This window comes from Diabrotica undecimpunctata, chromosome 9 (genome assembly GCF_040954645.1).
Source record: "Diabrotica undecimpunctata isolate CICGRU chromosome 9, icDiaUnde3, whole genome shotgun sequence".
Classification (NCBI taxonomy): Eukaryota; Metazoa; Arthropoda; class Insecta; order Coleoptera; family Chrysomelidae; genus Diabrotica; species Diabrotica undecimpunctata.
The window spans coordinates 73887085-73910288 of NC_092811.1; the positions used below are offsets into that span (position 1 = coordinate 73887085).

Genomic DNA, 23204 nt, shown 5'->3' on the forward strand with positions numbered 1-23204 from the left:
AAATAAACTGTGGACATTTGTGCTTAAAGTTTCTCTACAATGCAACCATCTAACGAAATCTTAAGACGTGCCATTCGCGTTTTTATGGAAAATATAACGAGCGGTGTTTGGTATGAACTACCTCAAGATATTCGTCATGCACTAGAAGAGTATTTACCTTGCAAGAAAGATTATGATAAACATGAATGGAGTGATGTTTGTGGAATGTATATGAAAAGTAAATGTGTATTTTGTAAAGTGTCATATTATAAGAAAAATGAAACAAAAAAAAAACATGTAACAGTATAAGAAGAATAAAGAAATTTTTAACATACTTTGTTATTTAACTTACTACATCTTTTACCGCATATCAGTCATGTCTCGATTGTTGACCCTAACGAGTACTACAAACGAGTTTTCGTTTACTCCTCAAGTGCCTCTTGCGCTTAATCCGTTTCGACAGTATTATGTAGCAGTGTTAGGATTTCATACATTTAATTCAATTCCAAACATTGATGGTGAAAAGTTTTATTTCTATGAGCAAAATGATCATACAAAGCTGCGTAGCATTGAAATTCCATCCGGATGCTATGAAATTACTGATATCGAAGCGTACATTCGAAATGAATTAATGCATAAATACAATTCGGTTCGGGAGTTTACTTTAAGACCGAACAACAATACGCTTAAATGTGAAATTTTCTGTCAGGATCACACCATTACTTTCGATAAAGGTGATAGTCTTGGAAAATTATTGGGTTTCTCTTCAAACAGAGTTTTAGCACCAGGAGAAACGCATTCTTCAGATCAACCTGTCAACATTATAAAAGTATCGAGTCTACTCTTTGAATGCAACATTACCGAAGGAGCCTTCTACGAGGACAAACCTGCGCACACCATTCTACATTTTCCGATAAGTGTTGATCCTGGTTTTTCTATAGACGAACGTCCTCATAATCCTATATACATACCAGTAAGCAACAGCATACGTGAAATTACCAAAATTACCGTTAGTGTAGTCGATCAAGAATTAAGACCTGTCAACTTTAGAGGAGAGAAAAGTACGCTGCATTTGGATTTTAAGGAAACGATATAGATGGGTTTAATTATAAAACAAAACTCTACACATCAATATCCATTAGTCTCACGGAAATCCTACAAGCGGCGTGACGTGTCTGCTGCAAATAAAGCTTTTCTTGTTTCCATTGGATTGAAGTTGAAGGATGCCAAAACGTCAATATATTCGACGACAGGTTCAGGAACCTCAGCCACCTATTTTCGACATTTACCAAAAACCTCTGTTCGACGATACTATTAGAAAAGAAGAATTTCGTACATACACACCTTACATCAAGTCATTTAACAATAGCGACGTTGTTGAATTTATCATAAATCAATCAGATGCATTTTTTGCTATACACGAAACACTTTTGGAAATTAAAGGAAGTATAAAGAAAGCGGGTAATGGAACTGTTTCTCTTGCACCGAATGCTGGAGCCTTCTTGTTTGATACATGTACATATATCCAAAGTTCACATGATATAGAAATAGTTCGAGATCCAGGTGTAGTTAGCACTATTCGCAGTTTGTTGTGTTATACTCCTGAAGATTCTAAGTTTCTCAGTACCGCAGGATGGAACTATCCAAATAATCCACATTTATCAGGAGACAGCTTTAGTTTACTGATTCCGATAAAACATATTTTTAACATTTTCAATGATTACAATAAATTAACCTATGGCCGTCAAGTGTTTCGATTTGTTCGAGCACGTAATGATAGGGACTGTATTTTAGTGGAAGAACCTAACGCCACAACGACAACGGCAGTATCTTTAATTGTTACAAGCATGGAACTTAAGGTCAAACATGTCTTTCCGAATGATAATGTGAAAATTGAATTAATGACTCCGATTAAGAATAATACGCCGATAACTATACCTTTCCGTAAATGGGAGCTCAATGAACTACCTTCACTTACGGCAGGATCTCGACGTGAGATATGGAGTGTAAAGACAACTTCAGCTGTTGAACGTCCACGCTATGTCATTGTAGCTTTTCAAACTTCTAAACGAGATGACATTCACGCCAATCCAACGTTATTCGATCACATTAGAATGTCAAGCATACGAGTGGTTATTAATGGGGAATATTGGCCTAACGAGAGAATGCAATTAGATTTTGATAAAAATGACTATGCTATAGCTCACTACAACTATACCGAATTCTTTCCCAGTTATGCTCATTCGTCAACAAAACATCCCATCTTGGATTATCAGGCTTTTAAAAAATATGCCTTATTTACGTTCGACTGTTCCAAACAGGATGATACTTCATTCAGATCAGGAACTGTTGATGTTAAGTTGGAAATCGAAGCAGATGAAGGTTTTCCAGCAGGCACTCGAGCGTATTGTTTAATTATTCACGACAGCCTACTCGAATACTTTCCTCTAACTGAAGTTATCAAAAATATCATTTAAAAAGATTAGATAAGTTAAATGAAGTGTTAGTAGCAGACAAGCCGTCATCATGAGAGTAGCGTTCGTAGACATTCAGGGATTCACCGTAGATGGGTGGTTTGTACCTAAAGAGCTTACCATTGAAATTGGATATAAACGATGTCATTATATATTTACGTCTCCACAACCGTTTGCTACATTGAGTAATCAAGATAAGAAGACTGCTGCATACTTGGAGAAAAACGTTCATGGTCTTCGGTATTCTAATGGGGATGTTGAATATTCCAAAATAAATCAAATACTAGAATCCAAGTTATTGTATGCTGCCGATTACATTTACGTTCGAGGAGAACAAAAAATAGATTTTTTAAGGCAGAAATGTCAAATGATTGGAGTTTTTCCTACAATTATTGATGTCTGCAAATTTGATGATACACCTTACGCTACGGGGAATTTTATTCATAATGCTAACAATTGCCACGCCACTGGATTATTTTCCTGCACTGAGAGAAATGTGGATCACCTCCGCCAATGGTTTTGTGAAAAGATATTACCTATGTAAATTAGACTTTTTTAAATAAAAGATTAAACGTATTATTTTAGTTTTATTAAAAAAGACTTCCTTTTTTACATATTTACTTTAATGCAACATGACTTACATTTGCGATTTACAAAAAATTTTATAATAATATTAATCGTTAGAAATACATTTATTACTAACACGATAGTTAAAAGTATAATCGATGAACCATATTTCCCGACGACATCATTATTAGTTTTGTACCATTCTGAATCACTTTCGGTGTTATTTGGAGATATTAGGATGATCTTGTAGAATGTTCCTCCTGACTTTGGTATCTTTTTAAAAAATACTGGAAGCTGTCCATAATTTACCACATTATGATCCATTAGAGCCCATTCAGTTCGATTGCAATCAGTTTTTACATCGTTAAAACATATCGCCAGGTTCTTAACATTGTTTGGAACGTTTGTATAAAGGACATTGTTAACAATAGCTGTGAGGATGATGAATGAGGTTGTTAATTGAGGCATCTTGTCGGTTGAATTATGTTTAACGGGTATTGTGTTGTTGTTGGTAATTTCCTTTCTGACAAATGTAGGTCTGCAAATCGTTTTTCAATTGCAGTTCTATCTTCGTACCACTGTATATCGGCTTTTAACTTTTGTATTTTTTCGTAAAACTTTTCTAATCTACACCGTATGGAAGACATTGATGAAATGACACACGTTTAACATAACGAATAAATATATAGTAATTTTATATTTGTTTGAAATTTTCGTTAGTCCTGACCTGTTTCTAATAATAAAATACTTATGTGTTAAATAGTATGTACGTATTAATTTAAATTTCGTGTAAGCAAGAATCATAATAATTTTCTAAAAAATTCTAAAACTCTATATACATTAACGCATTATCGGAATGTGGGTGTATTCAGTTGATGGTTTTAAATTACAAAACATTCGTTCGAATAAAATGAAATTATCATTTTCTCTTAATTATAAAACTGTATATACTTTTACGCGTTATCAGAAAGTGGGCGTATCTAGTTGATGGTTTAAATTGCAAAAATTCGTTTCTTTATATGAATAAAATTAAATTTTATTTAATACTAAAAAATTAAATCGTTGCTTTTTAGCTTGCTAATGACCAATATATACGACGTATCTGCATTGCCTAATTTCCCCATTTATCATATTTTGTTACTAAATATCTACATAACACCATAAAATTTCCTTTACTCATCTTTTCACCGCTTCTTCTTTACCATTTCGAACACACACCCCCTCTGACGTCAGGGGAGGCTTTCTTGTACATCTACACAGGCCCCAACGCCACCTAACCAACTCTGTCAGCAAATTATTAATTCCAACAATATTATTACAACAATATTGCGTATTTTCTACTTCTCACCCTTTTTTTCAACCCTATCACGATAGGGTGTACTTCTTTCATACTTATATTTCTTGTACATCACCCCCTACATCCCCAGAGGCTACTTCTACGGCCTCAACGCCACATACCAGCCATCCAACTGGCCGCCATCTTTTATTTGAAATTCCCATATTTTCTCTACTTTGCAAATTTGATAGTACGCCTCGTGCTACTGGAAACGTTGGTCCTACTGCAAACCCATGCCATGCCACTGGATTATTTTCATGCACCGAAAGAACTGTGGATCGTCTACGTCACTGGTTTACCTATACCATAATACCTTTGTAATTTTTATATGTATAAATAAATAGATTAGAGATTAAACGTTTGTTTTTATTTAAAACATCTTTATTGATCGAGTCTTATATTACATGAAGATTCAAATTTTCTCTTTACAATTTCAAAAATAATTTTTAAAATTAAGATAAATACAGATGCTAATATTATATTGCAAAGACATTGTCTATTTCACTTTTCATATTCTCGCTGGTGTTGTTGCAGCTGGCACCCATGGCGTAGGTTGAATACGTCTTAATGGATATGTAGCTGGTGGCAGTTTTCTAAAGGCGTAAATCCAGGTCTCTTGCTGCTGCTACTGCTGTAGATTCAACTTGTTACAGGTTTAATATTTCCTTTGTTTATTTTCCTTATGTGGTCAATGAATCTAGAAATAAAATAGACAATAAATTGGATTTGAATTTATTTTATAAAAACTTACTTAGTTATAGTTAATTTAGGTTATTGCTTAATATTAATTAATTTTTCTTCTGGTATTATCTTCATGTATCTTTCAAATTGTTCTTATTTAGGTTATTGTTTTCTTATCAAATGTTTTCTTTATCAAAACTGTCACCTGTTAGGTTAATGGCAGGGTCTGCTTATCTTGAGTGACATGACATTTAGCCTCTTCTTACAAGTTATTTGACATCAACTTCTAAAGGTCAATTTATTGGTTCATGGAACTAAAAGTTGTACTTTGAATTGTTGGTCCTAATAGGTTGGAGACAGGATATCTTGTCATCAGTTCGTTTAAAAGTTGGATTTGTGGGTTTTTTTGAGTTGTTTTTTTTTGAGGAAAAAAGTTGAGATTTTTGGGTTCACATGTGCCAAGGGTACTGAATATACAGGAAATTTCTGGATTTTAAACTCAATCTCACCTCAACAGGATCAAGAATCAATTCTATTTGTAAAATAGGCGCTTATAGCGGATTAAATTCTTGATTGAGATATATTTTACATTAAGGTCACCTTACATCAACGGTAAGTCCTATCTAAGACCTATTATTCCATCAATCACAACTTAAACACTTTCTAAGACTATTCTTTTACTTTCAGACCTTATACTTTTATTTTATATTCGTCTTCTCCTTCAAATCTTCTATTTGGTGTTTACTTTTTATTGGCTTCCATACAAGCTGTTCGTCGTTTGGATCTACAACTTCAAGAAGCTGATTGTAGGGTTATTGGATATATAGAAGACCAAGCTATAGACCCTAAGAAGGAAAGTGAACAATAAACTTGGTGAGAATGAACCATTTTACCTTCCCTGCAACCATCTTGTCTAACTTATCATATTTGGGATAATACTAGTCACATATTCAAATAGTTTATCTGTGGTTACATACAACTGATGTATTTATAATAACCTTCTCTTCCACCAGACGTTTAGATAATTGAAACTATTAATATCTGAAACAAAAGTAACCTTAAATTATACTTAGTAGTTTAAAGTATAATTAGATTAAGTTAGATCATAAGTAAAGGTAGATATTTAGTTACTAATTAGGGGTATAGATTACAAGGTTTATTTAATTTAGTTAACTTAGTGTTAGAAACTTAGTAGGAATAAATTACCACAAAATACAAACGGTGTGATATAATATTAAGTTAGAAACTTACCGTTGATAAAGTAGTGTACACCTAAGGTATATATATATATATATATATATATATATATATATATATATATATATATATATACGCTGGGGATATTCAAATCTTTGTAACAATCCATATTATTTGCTCTAAGCATTCTTACAATTAACTTCACTATTTAATAAAAATTTAAAGTAAAAACATAAAGTGTAGTTCTTGACAGGTGACAACCATAGATAGGTGACAACAACACCTCTGCTGGGTTATGGCTAATGGTCTGATACGCGGCATTTTTCCGGCAACCAGTTAATATTGAACGTTGACAGAAGCTTCAAACAGTTGGCTTCTATGTGTCTGTGCCACCAACGCTTTCATTTGACACCCCATACGTTAAAATCAGACCAATAGCAACAAAGATACGTTCTAGCGCCCATTTGGCAATGCCACCATCTTTGTTTTTTGTCTCAACATATTTCCCGTCTCCTCCCCGTTCCAACGAGCCCTCGTACATCACGATCGGACTAATAAAAACGAAGATATGACGTAATGCCCTTTTGGCATGCTCCGATGCGTACGACACATACTGCATTCAACCCCATTTTTCATCCCCTTTCCAACGATACGTCACACGTCATCCTACGTTTATACAAAAAGTGCAAGTAAATAATCTGATTTATTTTGTGAAAGTTGTGCATATCAATAAAAAAAGGCAGTAAGTGACCAACCAGATATTATTTTTCACTTAATTATTCCAAATAACAAACATTTTATTGTACATACCAATAATATATTCACCAAGAAATTTTCAATAGAGGTTTAAATTGATAAGAACTGGTTCGGGAACATGGCCGCACTCACTCTTGTGGATATTTTATAATAATAATATATACATTTATATATAATATAATTTGGTAAAATTATAGATATATACATATCTATAATTTTACCAAAGCAAGCATGGATATAAGTAATGCACAACAACTTGATTCCGAACCATCTCAACATAAAAGAAATGTACCAAAAAGCTACTCAGCAGTGACCAATCAATTTAAATTTCTTTCCAAAGAATTTCCAATTTCTGTAACTCTGTAATAGGTTAAAACAATTTTGGGATCCGTATGTATTTTTTCGCGTACACAAATAAACTCCTCCGATGTTGCCAATAATTTAATTAGTCGTAGATTTTTAAATTTTACAGCAGGTACGTTTTGGAACTTACAACTATAAGAATAAAAATTTAAATTTTTTTAGCATATCTAAATAAATGACATATTTGTTTGATTTTATTTAGGAGTTATGGTAACCGCAATATTTTATAGAGTGAATTCCAATTGTACAATTATTAGTGAATAGGTTAAAATAAACAATTACTATGATAGTAATATATATATATATATATATATATATATATATATATATATATATATATATATATATATATATATACAAACAACACAGTTTATTAGGGTTGCAGTCAGAAAATTGGCCGGGATGTTAATGAAACACTCTTATGACTTTTCGTCTAGCTTTCGGAATCGTTTTGTTCCTTTTTCAAGACTCTATAATAAGAAAAAAGTGTAAATATTTATAAAATATCACAAATCTTCAGTGCAACTTACTAGTCGTTGAGATTATTTACAAAAGCATAGACACTCAACATTAATAACAACACACATAAAATATAAAATAGTGGACAAAATACATTTAAAATTCTTTAAAATTTAGGTACAAAGAATTTTAAAGAATTTTAAATGTATTTTGTGTGTTGTTATTAATGTTGAGTGTCTATGCTTTTGTAAATAATCTCAACGACTAGTAAGTTGCACTGAAGATTTGTGATATTTTATAAATATTTACACTTTTTTCTTATTATAGAGTCTTGAAAAAGGAACAAAACGATTCCGAAAGCTAGACGAAAAGTCATAAGAGTGTTTCATTAACATCCCGGCCAATTTTCTGACTGCAACCCTAATAAACTGTGTTGTTTGTTTATATTGACAGTCACTAATATCCAGTAATTCTTATATATATATATTGTTGTACTTTTGAATGTCCATAAGCAATAAAAAACCGATATACAAATTTTATTACTTAAATAAAAATTAAAATTATTGATATTTCATAAAGACACGGGCATATGAATTTTCAAACATCCTGTATAAGACAAAATATGTATTTTAAGTTGTTCGAAGAATTGTTCATTAGGCCTCAGAGACAAGACTTTCAAATATTATCGATAAGAAATTTAAATAAGTCGGGTATTGTGGAATGGTTTTACCCGGAATAAAAGTGTAGATAGAAAGTGTTGAACAATAGACCGGGATTTGCGGTGGTTTTCTCCCCGAAAGATTATATCGGTAAAAGTTTATTAACAAAAGACATTGAATTGAGAAACAGGTATCGTTTGTAGCTATTAGTAAGAAATATTTGTAAAGCAGATAGATTTAGTTAGAATAATTAAAGAAGGTTTGTTTTCTGGAATAACCCGAATGACGTTTTATAGAAAGAGTTGGGTGGTAATGATATACGTCACAAGAGGTGGATGATTTTTATTGGTCAATTTTTGAATGCAAGGAGGTTGATTTTGGCTATGAGATAGGAGAGAGAAAAAAAAGTTGGTTAGTCAGTTTTCGTCGTCCAAGAAGGAAGGAGCTTTGTGATTTGTGTTTGTTTGAAGTCCCGAAGACGTAATTTACCGGGTGTGTTTATTTGCGGTGTAAAAGCTGACCAGTGTGAGGAACGGGGTACAGAGAGATAGAAAACCAAAGGGCCTAAGAATATTAATAGCAGACGAAGCCGGAAACATTGGGAGATACAAGGACAGATAGGAGAAAGGTGTACGTCATCTGGACCACAATAGGAGCAGAAGCAGAGAAAGGTTTTTTTTTGTTGTGGCGTGGCCATAGAATTGCAACGGCAGAGAAGGAAAGGTCAGTCAAATTTCATTAGAGCCGGAGTGTGATTTTCATTTATTAATTAAATAAATTGAATAAATAATAGAGACATTTAATTTTGCGATCACTTAAAAAAAAAAGGAATTATAAAAAGAGCTTAGTTATAACACATATTAAAAATCAATGTAAAATAACATTTGGGTCCATGATAGAAAACAACTTCTCATATATTTAAAGTTGGTATATTGCAAATATTACAGGATTGATTGTTATATAAAATTTCATTAAAATAAAGGACATCTCACATATAGTTCAGTTGAAATTCTATGTATTTTATTCAGATCATATTACCTATCCCGATTAGGACGCCAATTGGAAAATATTTTGAATCCACGATCAAAGGTAAATCGTACAATTTAAATAGCCTGAGATTGTAATTAATTAATGCTGATTTATTGTGATTAATTGGAGATTAGTTCATTTAATAAATATAGACAGGATTTTTCCTAAGTAAGCAATATAATACAATTTAAATAGCATAACAAAATGGCCCCCAACGTGTAAAGCTTTGAAAAATATTTCTAGTTGGCAAATTTGAAAGGATAGGAGTAGACGAGCAGATATTTGAAAGTTTATATGCCGGGGATAAAGTGAAATATTATGTAAAAATTGAGGACATAAAGATTATATATTTTTTTTAAGATACAATTTACCATAATTGATTTATTCGTGATATTGACAATTTATAGGTTACCATAATTGATTTATTTGTGTGATATTTAAATTTGATAATTTTACCATACTTGAATGATTTGATTGATTTTGACATTTGATATTTTACCATTTGATTTATTTGTGGGATATTGAAATTTGATACTCGTACTCAAGAGTTATTACATTTGAACAGGAAAAGTCCCGTTTGTTGCAACAGACCAGTAGAATTTTATATTTGGCGGGGAAATTATTGCACAAATTTCAAAGTTTCATATTTGGCGGGGATAAATAATCTAACGAACATGTCGACCACAAGGAGTCAAAGCAAAACGCAAGAAAGGAAAGAGGATAAGATAGAAGAGGAAACAATTATTGATGAAGGATCGGATAATGAAGGAAATGCTACAATAATGGAGGAAAGAAAAGAAACAGGGATGTTAGAAAAATTATTAGCTATGATGCAAATACAGACACAACAAATACAAGAATCGTCACAAAAAATGGATAAAAATCAACTGGAAACAAAACACATAATGGATGAATCACAACAAAGAACGGAACAAAAATTGGACAATTTGGAAGAAAACCAAAGAAAAATGGAACAAAAAATGGAAACGCGTATGGACAAATATGAAAACGAAATAAAAGTCTGTTTAGAAAGAAGTAGGGAAGAAACAGAGAGGAAAATAGAATTGCAGAGAGAAGAAATCGAAACTAAAATGAAGGATATTCAGAGTATGCAAAAAAGGGAATTAGAACAGATAGAAATAAAATTTGAAAATGCGCTACAAGAAGACCGGAAAGAAACGGAAAGGAGATTTAAACAAATTGCAGAGATGGAGATAAGAGGAGTAGAAAGAAAGGAAGTCATCGTACATAGCACAGAAGACGTAAAAGTACGATTTGGCGGGGATATAAGGAAAATACACCCAGTGCCTTTTATAAATAACCTAAAGGAAAAAGTCAAATACATAGGACCGTTTGCAACAGCAAAGGAAACCATCAGAAACCATCTCACAGAAGAGGCAAATCTTTGGTTTGTCAGCAAGGAAGAAGAATTGGACAATTGGCAAGATTTTGAGAGAAGATTCTTAAATTATTTCTGGGGAAAAATCCAGCAACTACAAGTAAATAAAGAGTTACAAAATGGAAAATACCATGAGAGGATGGGCGTATCAGAAAAGATGTACGCATTACAACTCTATAATAATGCAAAACATTTGCAATATAATTATTCATCAGAACAATTGGTAGAGTTGATATCGCGACATTTTGAAGATACCTTGGAAGACCACATAAATCTCCAAAATTACAAGGACATTGACAGCTTATGTCAATTTTTGCAAATGAGAGAATCACGTAGGCATGAAAGAAGAGAAAGAAGACCGCAAGAAAATTATAGACAAAGAGAAAACCAAGAATATAGAGATAGAGGTCAAAATTTTAGAAGAGATTATACAAGACGAGAATTCATACCTAGACGGGGATATGAAAATAGACCGAACGGAAGAGAGAATTATGAACCCAGAACCCAGAGATGGAATGAAAACAGGGATCGGGAAAATCAGAGTAGAAATAACCGCCCATACCAAGGAAACAGATACAATAACCCACGGAATGAACAGGAATCTCGCGGTAATCGATACGGGAATGATAGACCAAAAGAGAACAGAAGAGAAATAAATAATATGCAAAGAGAAGAAAATGAATATGAGAGAGAAGATGACGGGAGAGAAAACACAGAAGAACAACAGGCGTGTTTTCAAGAAGGCGCTCACTAAAAACGAAGAAACAAACAGGAATTTTTTGTCACCCCAAGGAATTTATTAAACTGGCAGGAAACAATGAAAAGAGAAATGGAGTTAATTTAAAATTTGTGGATGGATTTATAAATGAGAAACCAATTAAAATTATGATAGACACAGGCTCTGAAATAACACTGGTCAACAGAAAATTAATCGAAGAAGTAAATTTAACAAGTCTAATTTATAAAATACCTAGGGTGAATTTAGTGGGCGCAAATAAACGGACATTGGCAACAATAAATGAAGGTATACGAGTAATGGTACGATTGAAAAAAAATATGTATGCACTTCAATGTGTAATAATGCCGAATATGTCACATGACATGATTGTAGGCGTTGACGAATTAACGGAAAAACATGTAGTGATCGACTTCAAAACCAATACGATGAAAATAACCAAGGAAAAAGAAGAAGAACAGGATAAGGAACAAGAGAAACAAATTACGGACGAATCAGAGAAAGAACAAACGGTGGAAATGAACCTGGCGACGAAGAAAGGAAAAGGAAGAAAGAGGGGAAAAGGTCTGAAAAAGATCAAAGAAAAAAAAACCTGGGATTCCTCAAAAGATGAGACGAGCTCAGGAGAAGAAGATGGAAAAATTTTGACAAGAAATAAAAGCAAAACTTGGGATTCCTCAAAAGAAGAGACGAGCCCAACAAAAAAAAAACAAAGGAAAATGAAGAGGACACAATGGAGACAGTGGTGTTTGAAGAAGACACGGAGTACACGGTGAATATGTGCGAAAAATTTGATGGGAGAGACAAAAAATTGATATGTGGAGAAGGCAAAGAAAATGATTTGCGTATAATTTTAAGAGACTATGAAACGCTGATAAATGAGGAAAACCGAGTGGCCACAAAATACGAGCACTCATTTGAGGTGAAAAACTTGAGAAATTTTCGATCGAAGACTTATCCAATTCCTTATAAGTATCGGCAAGAAGTAAAGCAAGAAATCAAAAAAATGTTGGAAGATCAAATCATTGAGAGATGTGACTCACCCTATATTAACCCAATTGTGATAGTGAAGAAGAGCAGTGGAGAGTTAAGACTCTGTTTAGATGCCCGAAATATCAACCAACACACAGTATCACAATATGAATCACCGTTAAATATCGAGGCCATTTTTGGAAGGATCACGGGATCACATATTTTCTCAAAAATTGATCTAAAGCATAGTTTTTGGTTAATACCTTTGGCTGAAAAGTGTAGAAACTACACTGCCTTTTCAATTGATGGTATAGTATACCGATTTAAGGTAGTTCCGTTTGGATTACAAAGCGCCTGTGCAGCACTTGTACGAGCTTTGCATACCATTTTGAATCACCATGAAGAGTTCATCGTCCATTACATCGACGATTTATTAATTTTTTCACAAGATATGCAGAGTCATGTGGAACATATCAAAATAATTTTGAAAGAATTGGACACAGCGGGATTAAAACTAAACATTGAAAAATGTCAATTTTTTCAAAAGGAAGTGATTTATTTGGGTTTCAAACTTGACACCGAAACTGTAAGTCTAGCCGAGGACAGAGTAAAGCTCATCGACGAATACCCAAGACCAACAAATCTAAAAACATTGCGAGGGTTTCTCGGTACGATAAATTATTTCAAGAAATTAATTCCCGATTTAAGCCAAAAAGAAATTCCTTTAATAAAATTGTTAAAGAAAGGGACAAAATGGAATTGGAAAGAAGAACAGGAGGAAGCTTTCAAAATATTGAAACAAGAATTTGCTAAAGGAACAAAAATATATCACCCTATTTACAATTTGCCGTTTATACTCCGTACGGATGCGTCGATACAGAAATTTGCAGGAGTGTTGTCGCAAATACAAAACGGCCAAGAGGTTCCGATATGTTTTATATCTCGAGTGACTAAAACACATGAGAGAAAATACAGTGTCACCGAGTTGGAATTCGCCAGTGTACTATTTTGCGTAAACAAATTAAGGTTTTACTTATTGGGAGCTAAATTCACCATCGAAACGGATCATGCAGCATTGATACACATCATGAAGAATCGATTGGTAAATAACAGAATACACAGAGGCATTCTGCTCTTACAAGAGTATGATTTCCAATTTCGATACATCAAAGGGAAAGACAACATAATAGCTGACGCTTTAACACGGGACGAAGATACAGGAAAAAAGGAGACAATTACATTACATGTGGGATTGAATATACTGAGACAAGACGAAGGGATATTTTCGTTAAATGAGATAAGGACCGACCAGGAAGGCCTAGAAGAAAGAGAAAAGAGAAGAGCAGAGCTAGAAAACGAGATATTTTTTAAGAGAATAGACGGAAAGGAATTATATTTAGTGACACCAACATTGGCAGAAAGAATCATCAAGAAACTACACGAGGAAAATGGACATATTGGCAGTAGAAAGGTATGGCTTGTATTTAGGGAAAACTACATCAGTCGACAAGATTACCGCATTGCAAAAGAGATCACACAGAAATGCGAAGTATGCCAGAAATACAAGAGCAGGAATTTTAAAAACGAAAATATTGCAAAGAGCATTGTATCCCGGAACAACCTGGACATTATAGCCATCGACATGTTAAGCGATCTAATTGTGACCACGCAAAGGAACAAGCATATTCTGGTGATGGTGGATGTGTTCTCAAAATACGTAAAATTATATAGTTGCCGCACCACAAAAGGGGAAGAAATATTGAGAAAAATAGACAATTTCATCGCTACGGTAGGAATCCCAAGAAAAATTTTACTAGACAATGCAACGTACTTCCGAAATGATCGTTTCAAGGGACAGCTTAGAGAACGGGGAATCGAGACGAACTTTGTAAGCATCAGGCATCCCCAAAGTAATCCTTCTGAGCGATTTATACAAGAGGTAACGAAATTTCTTCGTATTGCAACGGATGGTCAACATCGGCGATGGGACAGAAAATTGGGAGAAATAGAGATGTACCTAAATTCCATGCCAAGTACAGTAACGAAAGAAACACCAGAATACATCATGAAAGGCGTCATGCCGATAAGACCGTGGGAAGATCCAGAACAAAGAGAGTATCGACAGGTTATAGAAATCGTTCAGAGGAGATTAAGAAGAAGCAATGAGAAATACATCCAGAGACAGGGTCATAATAGGAAACGAAGACCAGTAACTTTCCAAAAGGGTGACAAAGTAATGGTAAGAGCATTAAGAGTGTCAAATCTTCAGACCGGTATTTGCGCAAAATTGATGCCTGTTTTCGAAGGGCCATACATAGTCAACAACGAAGATGGAGTAAACAGCTATGAGTTGAAACATATGGATTCTGAAAAGATCAGAGGTATTTATAATATCCATGATGTATATAAATATCACGAATGAAGATTTAAATTTGTATAAAGTAGATAGTAGGATAGGATAATACGTAGCATAAGTACAGATAGCATACAGGAAGTGCGTTTATTTTGCCTCGAGAAAATTTAGTTGCATAAATTGATAAATTTTATCGATTACAAAGGCGGGGATTTGTTGTACTTTTGAATGTCCATAAGCAATAAAAAACCGATATACAAATTTTATTACTTAAATAAAAATTAAAATTATTGATATTTCATAAAGACACGGGCATATGAATTTTCAAACATCCTGTATAAGACAAAATATGTATTTTAAGTTGTTCGAAGAATTGTTCATTAGGCCTCAGAGACAAGACTTTCAAATATTATCGATAAGAAATTTAAATAAGTCGGGTATTGTGGAATGGTTTTACCCGGAATAAAAGTGTAGATAGAAAGTGTTGAACAATAGACCGGGATTTGCGGTGGTTTTCTCCCCGAAAGATTATATCGGTAAAAGTTTATTAACAAAAGACATTGAATTGAGAAACAGGTATCGTTTGTAGCTATTAGTAAGAAATATTTGTAAAGCAGATAGATTTAGTTAGAATAATTAAAGAAGGTTTGTTTTCTGGAATAACCCGAATGACGTTTTATAGAAAGAGTTGGGTGGTAATGATATACGTCACAAGAGGTGGATGATTTTTATTGGTCAATTTTTGAATGCAAGGAGGTTGATTTTGGCTATGAGATAGGAGAGAGAAAAAAAAGTTGGTTAGTCAGTTTTCGTCGTCCAAGAAGGAAGGAGCTTTGTGATTTGTGTTTGTTTGAAGTCCCGAAGACGTAATTTACCGGGTGTGTTTATTTGCGGTGTAAAAGCTGACCAGTGTGAGGAACGGGGTACAGAGAGATAGAAAACCAAAGGGCCTAAGAATATTAATAGCAGACGAAGCCGGAAACATTGGGAGATACAAGGACAGATAGGAGAAAGGTGTACGTCATCTGGACCACAATAGGAGCAGAAGCAGAGAAAGGTTTTTTTTTTGTTGTGGCGTGGCCATAGAATTGCAACGGCAGAGAAGGAAAGGTCAGTCAAATTTCATTAGAGCCGGAGTGTGATTTTCATTTATTAATTAAATAAATTGAATAAATAATAGAGACATTTAATTTTGCGATCACTTAAAAAAAAAAGGAATTATAAAAAGAGCTTAGTTATAACACATATTAAAAATCAATGTAAAATAACATTTGGGTCCATGATAGAAAACAACTTCTCATATATTTAAAGTTGGTATATTGCAAATATTACAGGATTGATTGTTATATAAAATTTCATTAAAATAAAGGACATCTCACATATAGTTCAGTTGAAATTCTATGTATTTTATTCAGATCATATTACCTATCCCGATTAGGACGCCAATTGGAAAATATTTTGAATCCACGATCAAAGGTAAATCGTACAATTTAAATAGCCTGAGATTGTAATTAATTAATGCTGATTTATTGTGATTAATTGGAGATTAGTTCATTTAATAAATATAGACAGGATTTTTCCTAAGTAAGCAATATAATACAATTTAAATAGCATAACAATATATATATATATATATATATATATATATATATATATATATAGATATATATATATATATATATATATATATAGATATATATATATATATATATATATATATATATATATATATATATATATATATATATATATATTGTGACGATTAGGGTTTATAGAAAATAATTTATAAGTTATATACTACATAATATTAGATATTGGGTTGTTTTAAATAAGTTATATACTAGAGAATTTTATAAAAATTATTTATGTGAGGGCATTTTAAGAAATTAGCATATAATAATTGTAAAAAGTTGTATTTTAGTAATTTTAATGTTGTAAATAGATTTAAGTTAGCCATGTGCATAGGCAACCAAAAATACTCTCGAAGTGATTGACAGATAGAAATTAATCATAATTGGGAATATAAAGTGGGGTTATAATAATATATTGTTTGAAATGTGTATTTTATTAAATTAGAGTGTTAGTTACTAATTTAAATGTTTATTCTGATCTGAAAAGCCTAAATGTCAACAAAATTATCAATGGAACATTAACGAATTATCCAGAGTGTAGAGTGTGACCATTGTTTACAGTCGAACATTCTCGAAATAATGATTATGGCGGTGGATCGAACAGATATTTTTTTCGAGAACATCTATATGGAAGTAATGGAACAAATTGGAACATGATCTCTTACCAGATGGTTCTGGAATATCCAAAAGGATATAAATACCCGTGATTTGGATTCAAGATGGCAGTTTAGGCAGTTTTTAGTCAGAAGTCATGCCAGTTTATTATGAAAGTTAGTAGAAGATAGACACAATTAGTGAGTGAAGTCAATTGTTCACAGTTTTAGTAAGTCAGTCAAGCAGTTTAATAAGAAATATGAAAGTTAGTTGGAGATAGTCAAATTGTTTAATATAGTGAGTTAAATGAAGATTAAAAATTATGCATATATTTAATGCACATTTATAATTATACACAAATAATTATTGAAGATTATAAAAGTATATTAGAAGAATATTGGATGGACATTGGAAGGAATTAAAATTATATTATGATTGGAGATTAATATAAATCAACTTATAATAATTGGATATTGGTATATTGAAAAGAAGAATAAATATAAATGGTGTTTGCTGGTGGTGTATAAATGCTGGTGAAGAAAACTATATCTTAAATTGGTAGAAGCTGATAATTGGAAAAAGTAATTTCACAAAAACAAGGATAACCGAAGTACGAAGACATTCAGTGGTGATTAGAATCTATATAGTGGAAAACAGTTCATTTAGGCATTCAGTGAAAGAAAGGTACAAAATTTTGTTAATATAATTTAGTTAGTGTCATAACAATTTCAATTTTGAAGATAGTTTGTTTAAATTTTACATTGTCTATAGAATTTAATTAGTGTTATAAGAGTATCAATTTAAAGATAGTTTATTTTAAATTTACATTGGCTAGGTTAGATATATATGTGTGTTCCATAATAGTTATAATAAAGATAATTTAAAAAAGTACTTACAAACTAATTCTTTGAGAACCGCGATAAAAACCCTATATTATTAAAAATACTCATTGCTCATCATTCAAACAAAAAATACATCATAACAATTTGGCACCCAACGCGGTGGCTCTCTATTTAAAAGAATTAGTTTGGGAAGATAAGTGCTCTCATATAATTTAATTAATTATCAGTAGAAAGAAAAAATTATAGATTTTATTTTTAATTATATTTGAACAAGTAAAGTCTCAAAATGTCTCAAGGAAAGAAGGGTACAAGAACCAAAAAGAATGAAGAAGATGTGGAAGTAGAAACACAACCTATAAAAGAGGAGAGTTTAGTACAAGCTCCACAAGATACTGCAGAAATGAATCCAGAAAGAGAGGAAAATGTCAATATGGCAGCTTTGATGGCATTAATGATGCAGATGAACAAGACAATAGAAGAGAATACGAAAAAAATGGAAGAGAATTCAAAAGAAGTCAAAGAAGACATGAAAAAAATAGAACAAAAAATGGAAGAGAATTTAAAAGAAGTCAAAGAAGACATAAAAAAAATGGAACAGAAATTGGAAGAGAATCATAGAAAATTAGAAAAGAAAATAGAAGATAATAATAATAAAATTGTAAAACAAATGGATAAAAAACTTGAAGCTGCAGAGAAAAAAGTAGCAAATGAAATAAAAAGTATACGGAATGACTACAAGAAAAGGATAGAAAATGAGAGGACAGAAGTAAAGAGGATTATTCAAGATAATAAGATAGATATAGAACAGAAAATAGAGTTACAGAAATGTAACTTAGAAGTAAAAATTAACGAAGACAGGAGAAACACAGAAGAAAAATTAGACGATATACAACAAAATATCCAAATAAATTGTAATCAAATAAGAAATGTGGAACAGAGAATAGATGATATTTCACAAATGAGAGACATAGGGAGACCTTACTTAAATTTAACAAATGAGACTGGGATTAAATTCTCTGGTAATATAAAAAATTTGCATCCTAGAGTATACATAAATAGTTTAAAACATAAATTAAGATTGGTGAATAATATTAATGATATTAAAGATTATATTAGAATGACATTAAATGACAATGCAGCAACTTGGTTTGCTAGTATTGAGAATGATTTAGATAATTTTCAAACATTTGAAAATAAATTTTTAAATTATTATTGGGGTGAATTAGAGCAAGCCAAGTTTAGAGAAATTCTATATTTTGGAAAGTATAATCAAAATTTAAAATCAAATATGGTAGATTATGCATTGAAATTGATAACAGTTGCAAAATATTTAGAACCACCACTTAGAGAGGATGAAACAGTCTTAAATGTATCTAGACATTTTGATGCTGATGTTGTGCAAACCGTAACTGTACAAAATATTCAAACAATAGATAGTTTTATTAATTTTATTCAAAGAATACAAAGAGGCAATATGACAAGTAATAATAACAACAGAAAAAACAACAATAACTTTCAATATAATAAAAATGATAATCAACAATATAGACAATCATATAACAATAATACTAGGTATGGTGATAGTTTACAAAATTTTAATAATAATAACAGTAATCAAATTAGACAAAATTGTAATAACAATACTAGTTATAATAGACAACATTTTAATAACAGTACTAATAATAATAGACAAGATTTTAACAATAGAAGAAATACAGAGCGACCTAACTATAACAGACAGGTAAATTGTGTTCGAAGGAATAGAAGCTGCGAAGATAGGGAACGAAATAGTACAAGGCAAGAAAATGTGAGTAGAAGTCATAGTAGGGAAGGACATAGGACATCAGATTCAAGTGGTCAGATACAATCTGACAATTCTAATAATCAAAATTTTGTGCAGTAAACTTTCTGAATTACAAGTTAGGCCATTGCTATTATGAAAAACCTTCTGAATTTATTTCTTTAGATGAAGAGAAAATTATTGAATCTATTAATTTAATTTATATAAATGCTTTGGCCAAAAATAAAATGATTAAGATTATGATAGATACTGGTTCAGAAAGTACTTTAGTCTCGGAGAATTTTATTTTTAATACATTAAAACTATCAGATATAATAAAGATTCCAAAAATTAAAATTATTGGTGCAAATAATAAGAAGTTGGGTGAAATTGATAAACTAGCCAATTTTAAAATTAATATTCTTAATAAAGAAATTAATATGCAAGGATTTATTGTCAAGGATTTATGTGTTGATATATTAATGGGAAATGATGAATTGGAAAAGAAGAAAGTAAAGATAGATTTTGAAGAAAAAATGGTAACTTTGGAAGGGCAAATAATTAAATTTATGCAGAAAGATGAGGTAGAAGAAGGAATAAGAGTTGATAGGATATTATTAAAAGAAAATAATAATGTTTATGAAGGAGAAATGTATTTTGATGATAGGGAAATGTCCCAAAAGAATGTAAAGAATAATTATTGTAGTGAATATTTAAGGAATGGAAATTTTAAGCAGATGGATGCCTACGAGGCGGAGTGCGTAAAATTGGAAGCAAGGAATAATGAGTACATAATGAAGAATAATTTTATTTGTAAAGAAGAAGATATAATGAAAGTTTTAAATTGCCCTGAAGAATATAAATCAATAGTCATTTCCATATTGCAGCAACACAAGGGACTTGTCAATAAAGAAAATAGAATTGCACAAAATTATATCCATAGTATAAAAGTTAAAGAAGAAAAAGATTTTAAAACAAAATCATACCCAATACCATATAAATACAGAGAAGAAGTAAACAAAACAATTAATAATATGTTAGAAGATGGGATCATTCAGAAGGCAGACACACGTTTTATCAACCCCATAGTAGTAGTACGAAAAAGATCAGGTGAAATCAGGTTATGTTTGGATGCAAGGAATATTAACAAGATTACTGAAAAGCAATTTGAAGCACCAATGAGTATAGATGGAATACTAGGAAGAATTACAGGAATGTCATTTTTCACTAAAATCGATTTACAGCATAGTTTTTGGTTAATACCTCTAGAAAGAAAAAGTAGACAGTATACAGGATTTCAGATAGATGGAGTAGTATATCAATTCAAAGTAGTACCATTTGGACTTCAATCATCTTGCAGTGCTCTATGTAGATGTCTTCATGATATTTTGGATCAATATGAACATTTTGTAATTCACTACATTGATGATATATTAATTTTTTCTAAAACTGCTGAAGATCATGAGAAACACCTAAAAATTATAATAAATAGATTAGACAAAGTTGGACTAAAAATAAATCAAGAAAAATGTACAATTTTTCAAAAAGTAGTGATATATTTAGGTTATAAACTTAATACTAATAACTTACTGATATATCCATTTTATTCAATAGACTTGATTTGTTAAATAGATGGTAGATTTCATTATTTTGAATCAATTTGACATCATACTTGTTGAATTTTGTACATATGGAAATTGTTTGGTACCCTAAAAATCATAATTTGGGGTTAGATACAGAACTAATTGTGTAAATGTCTTTATAAAAAGTGTAAAACTTACCAATTCATATGGATAAAAGCCTGTTGAATGGAAATAATTCCTAGATTTTGTCTATAAATAAACAGAACACAATATCCATTATATTTTTAATTAAGGTTATATTTTATTCTCTCCATTTGACATGACAGTTTGACCATAGAATAGCCGAACTGTGATCCGTTGTTCTCTGCTTTGATATAGACAGCGAACAGGGATGTATTTAACACATTTTAAATAAAAAAAATTTTGATTTATTAAATTTAATAAGGTATGAGAAAATTAATATTTAAAAAAATAATAAGTAAATTATTTATTTTAAATATTATTTTTGGGGTATTGTGACGATTAGGGTTTATAGAAAATAATTTATAAGTTATATACTACATAATATTAGATATTGGGTTGTTTTAAATAAGTTATATACTAGAGAATTTTATAAAAATTATTTATGTGAGGGCATTTTAAGAAATTAGCATATAATAATTGTAAAAAGTTGTATTTTAGTAATTTTAATGTTGTAAATAGATTTAAGTGAGCCATGTGCATAGGCAACCAAAAATACTCTCGAAGTGATTGACAGATAGAAATTAATCATAATTGGGAATATAAAGTGGGGTTATAATAATATATTGTTTGAAATGTGTATTTTATTAAATTAGAGTGTTAGTTACTAATTTAAATGTTTATTCTGATCTGAAAAGCCTAAATGTCAACAAAATTATCAATGGAACATTAACGAATTATCCAGAGTGTAGAGTGTGACCATTGTTTACAGTCGAACATTCTCGAAATAATGATTATGGCGGTGGATCGAACAGATAATTTTTTCGAGAACATCTATATGGAAGTAATGGAACAAATTGGAACATGATCTCTTACCAGATGGTTCTGGAATATCCAAAAGGATATAAATACCCGTGATTTGGATTCAAGATGGCAGTTTAGGCAGTTTTTAGTCAGAAGTCATGCCAGTTTATTATGAAAGTTAGTAGAAGATAGACACAATTAGTGAGTGAAGTCAATTGTTCACAGTTTTAGTAAGTCAGTCAAGCAGTTTAATAAGAAATATGAAAGTTAGTTGGAGATAGTCAAATTGTTTAATATAGTGAGTTAAATGAAGATTAAAAATTATGCATATATTTAATGCACATTTATAATTATACACAAATAATTATTGAAGATTATAAAAGTATATTAGAAGAATATTGGATGGACATTGGAAGGAATTAAAATTATATTATGATTGGAGATTAATATAAATCAACTTATAATAATTGGATATTGGTATATTGAAAAGAAGAATAAATATAAATGGTGTTTGCTGGTGGTGTATAAATGCTGGTGAAGAAAACTATATCTTAAATTGGTAGAAGCTGATAATTGGAAAAAGTAATTTCACAAAAACAAGGATAACCGAAGTACGAAGACATTCAGTGGTGATTAGAATCTATATAGTGGAAAACAGTTCATTTAGGCATTCAGTGAAAGAAAGGTACAAAATTTTGTTAATATAATTTAGTTAGTGTCATAACAATTTCAATTTTGAAGATAGTTTGTTTAAATTTTACATTGTCTATAGAATTTAATTAGTGTTATAAGAGTATCAATTTAAAGATAGTTTATTTTAAATTTACATT

The 23204-nt window shown here is 31.2% G+C and overlaps 1 protein-coding gene across 2 annotated transcripts in view; it reads right to left on the reverse strand.

Annotated features, from left to right (window-relative positions):
* The window catches only part of LOC140450148 (pyruvate dehydrogenase phosphatase regulatory subunit, mitochondrial), a 767651-nt gene that overhangs the window by 28656 nt on the left and 715791 nt on the right, over nucleotides 1-23204 (reverse strand). The window contains exon 15 of one of the 2 annotated variants that reach the window (XM_072543594.1): nucleotides 4830-5053. The exons of the other annotated variant lie outside the window; for it this stretch is intronic. Within the exon in view, the coding sequence (XP_072399695.1) occupies nucleotides 4996-5053 (58 nt within the window). The 3' untranslated portion in view covers nucleotides 4830-4995. Of the gene's footprint in view, nucleotides 1-4829; nucleotides 5054-23204 lie in introns of those variants that run through there. 2 annotated transcript variants of the gene reach the window in all.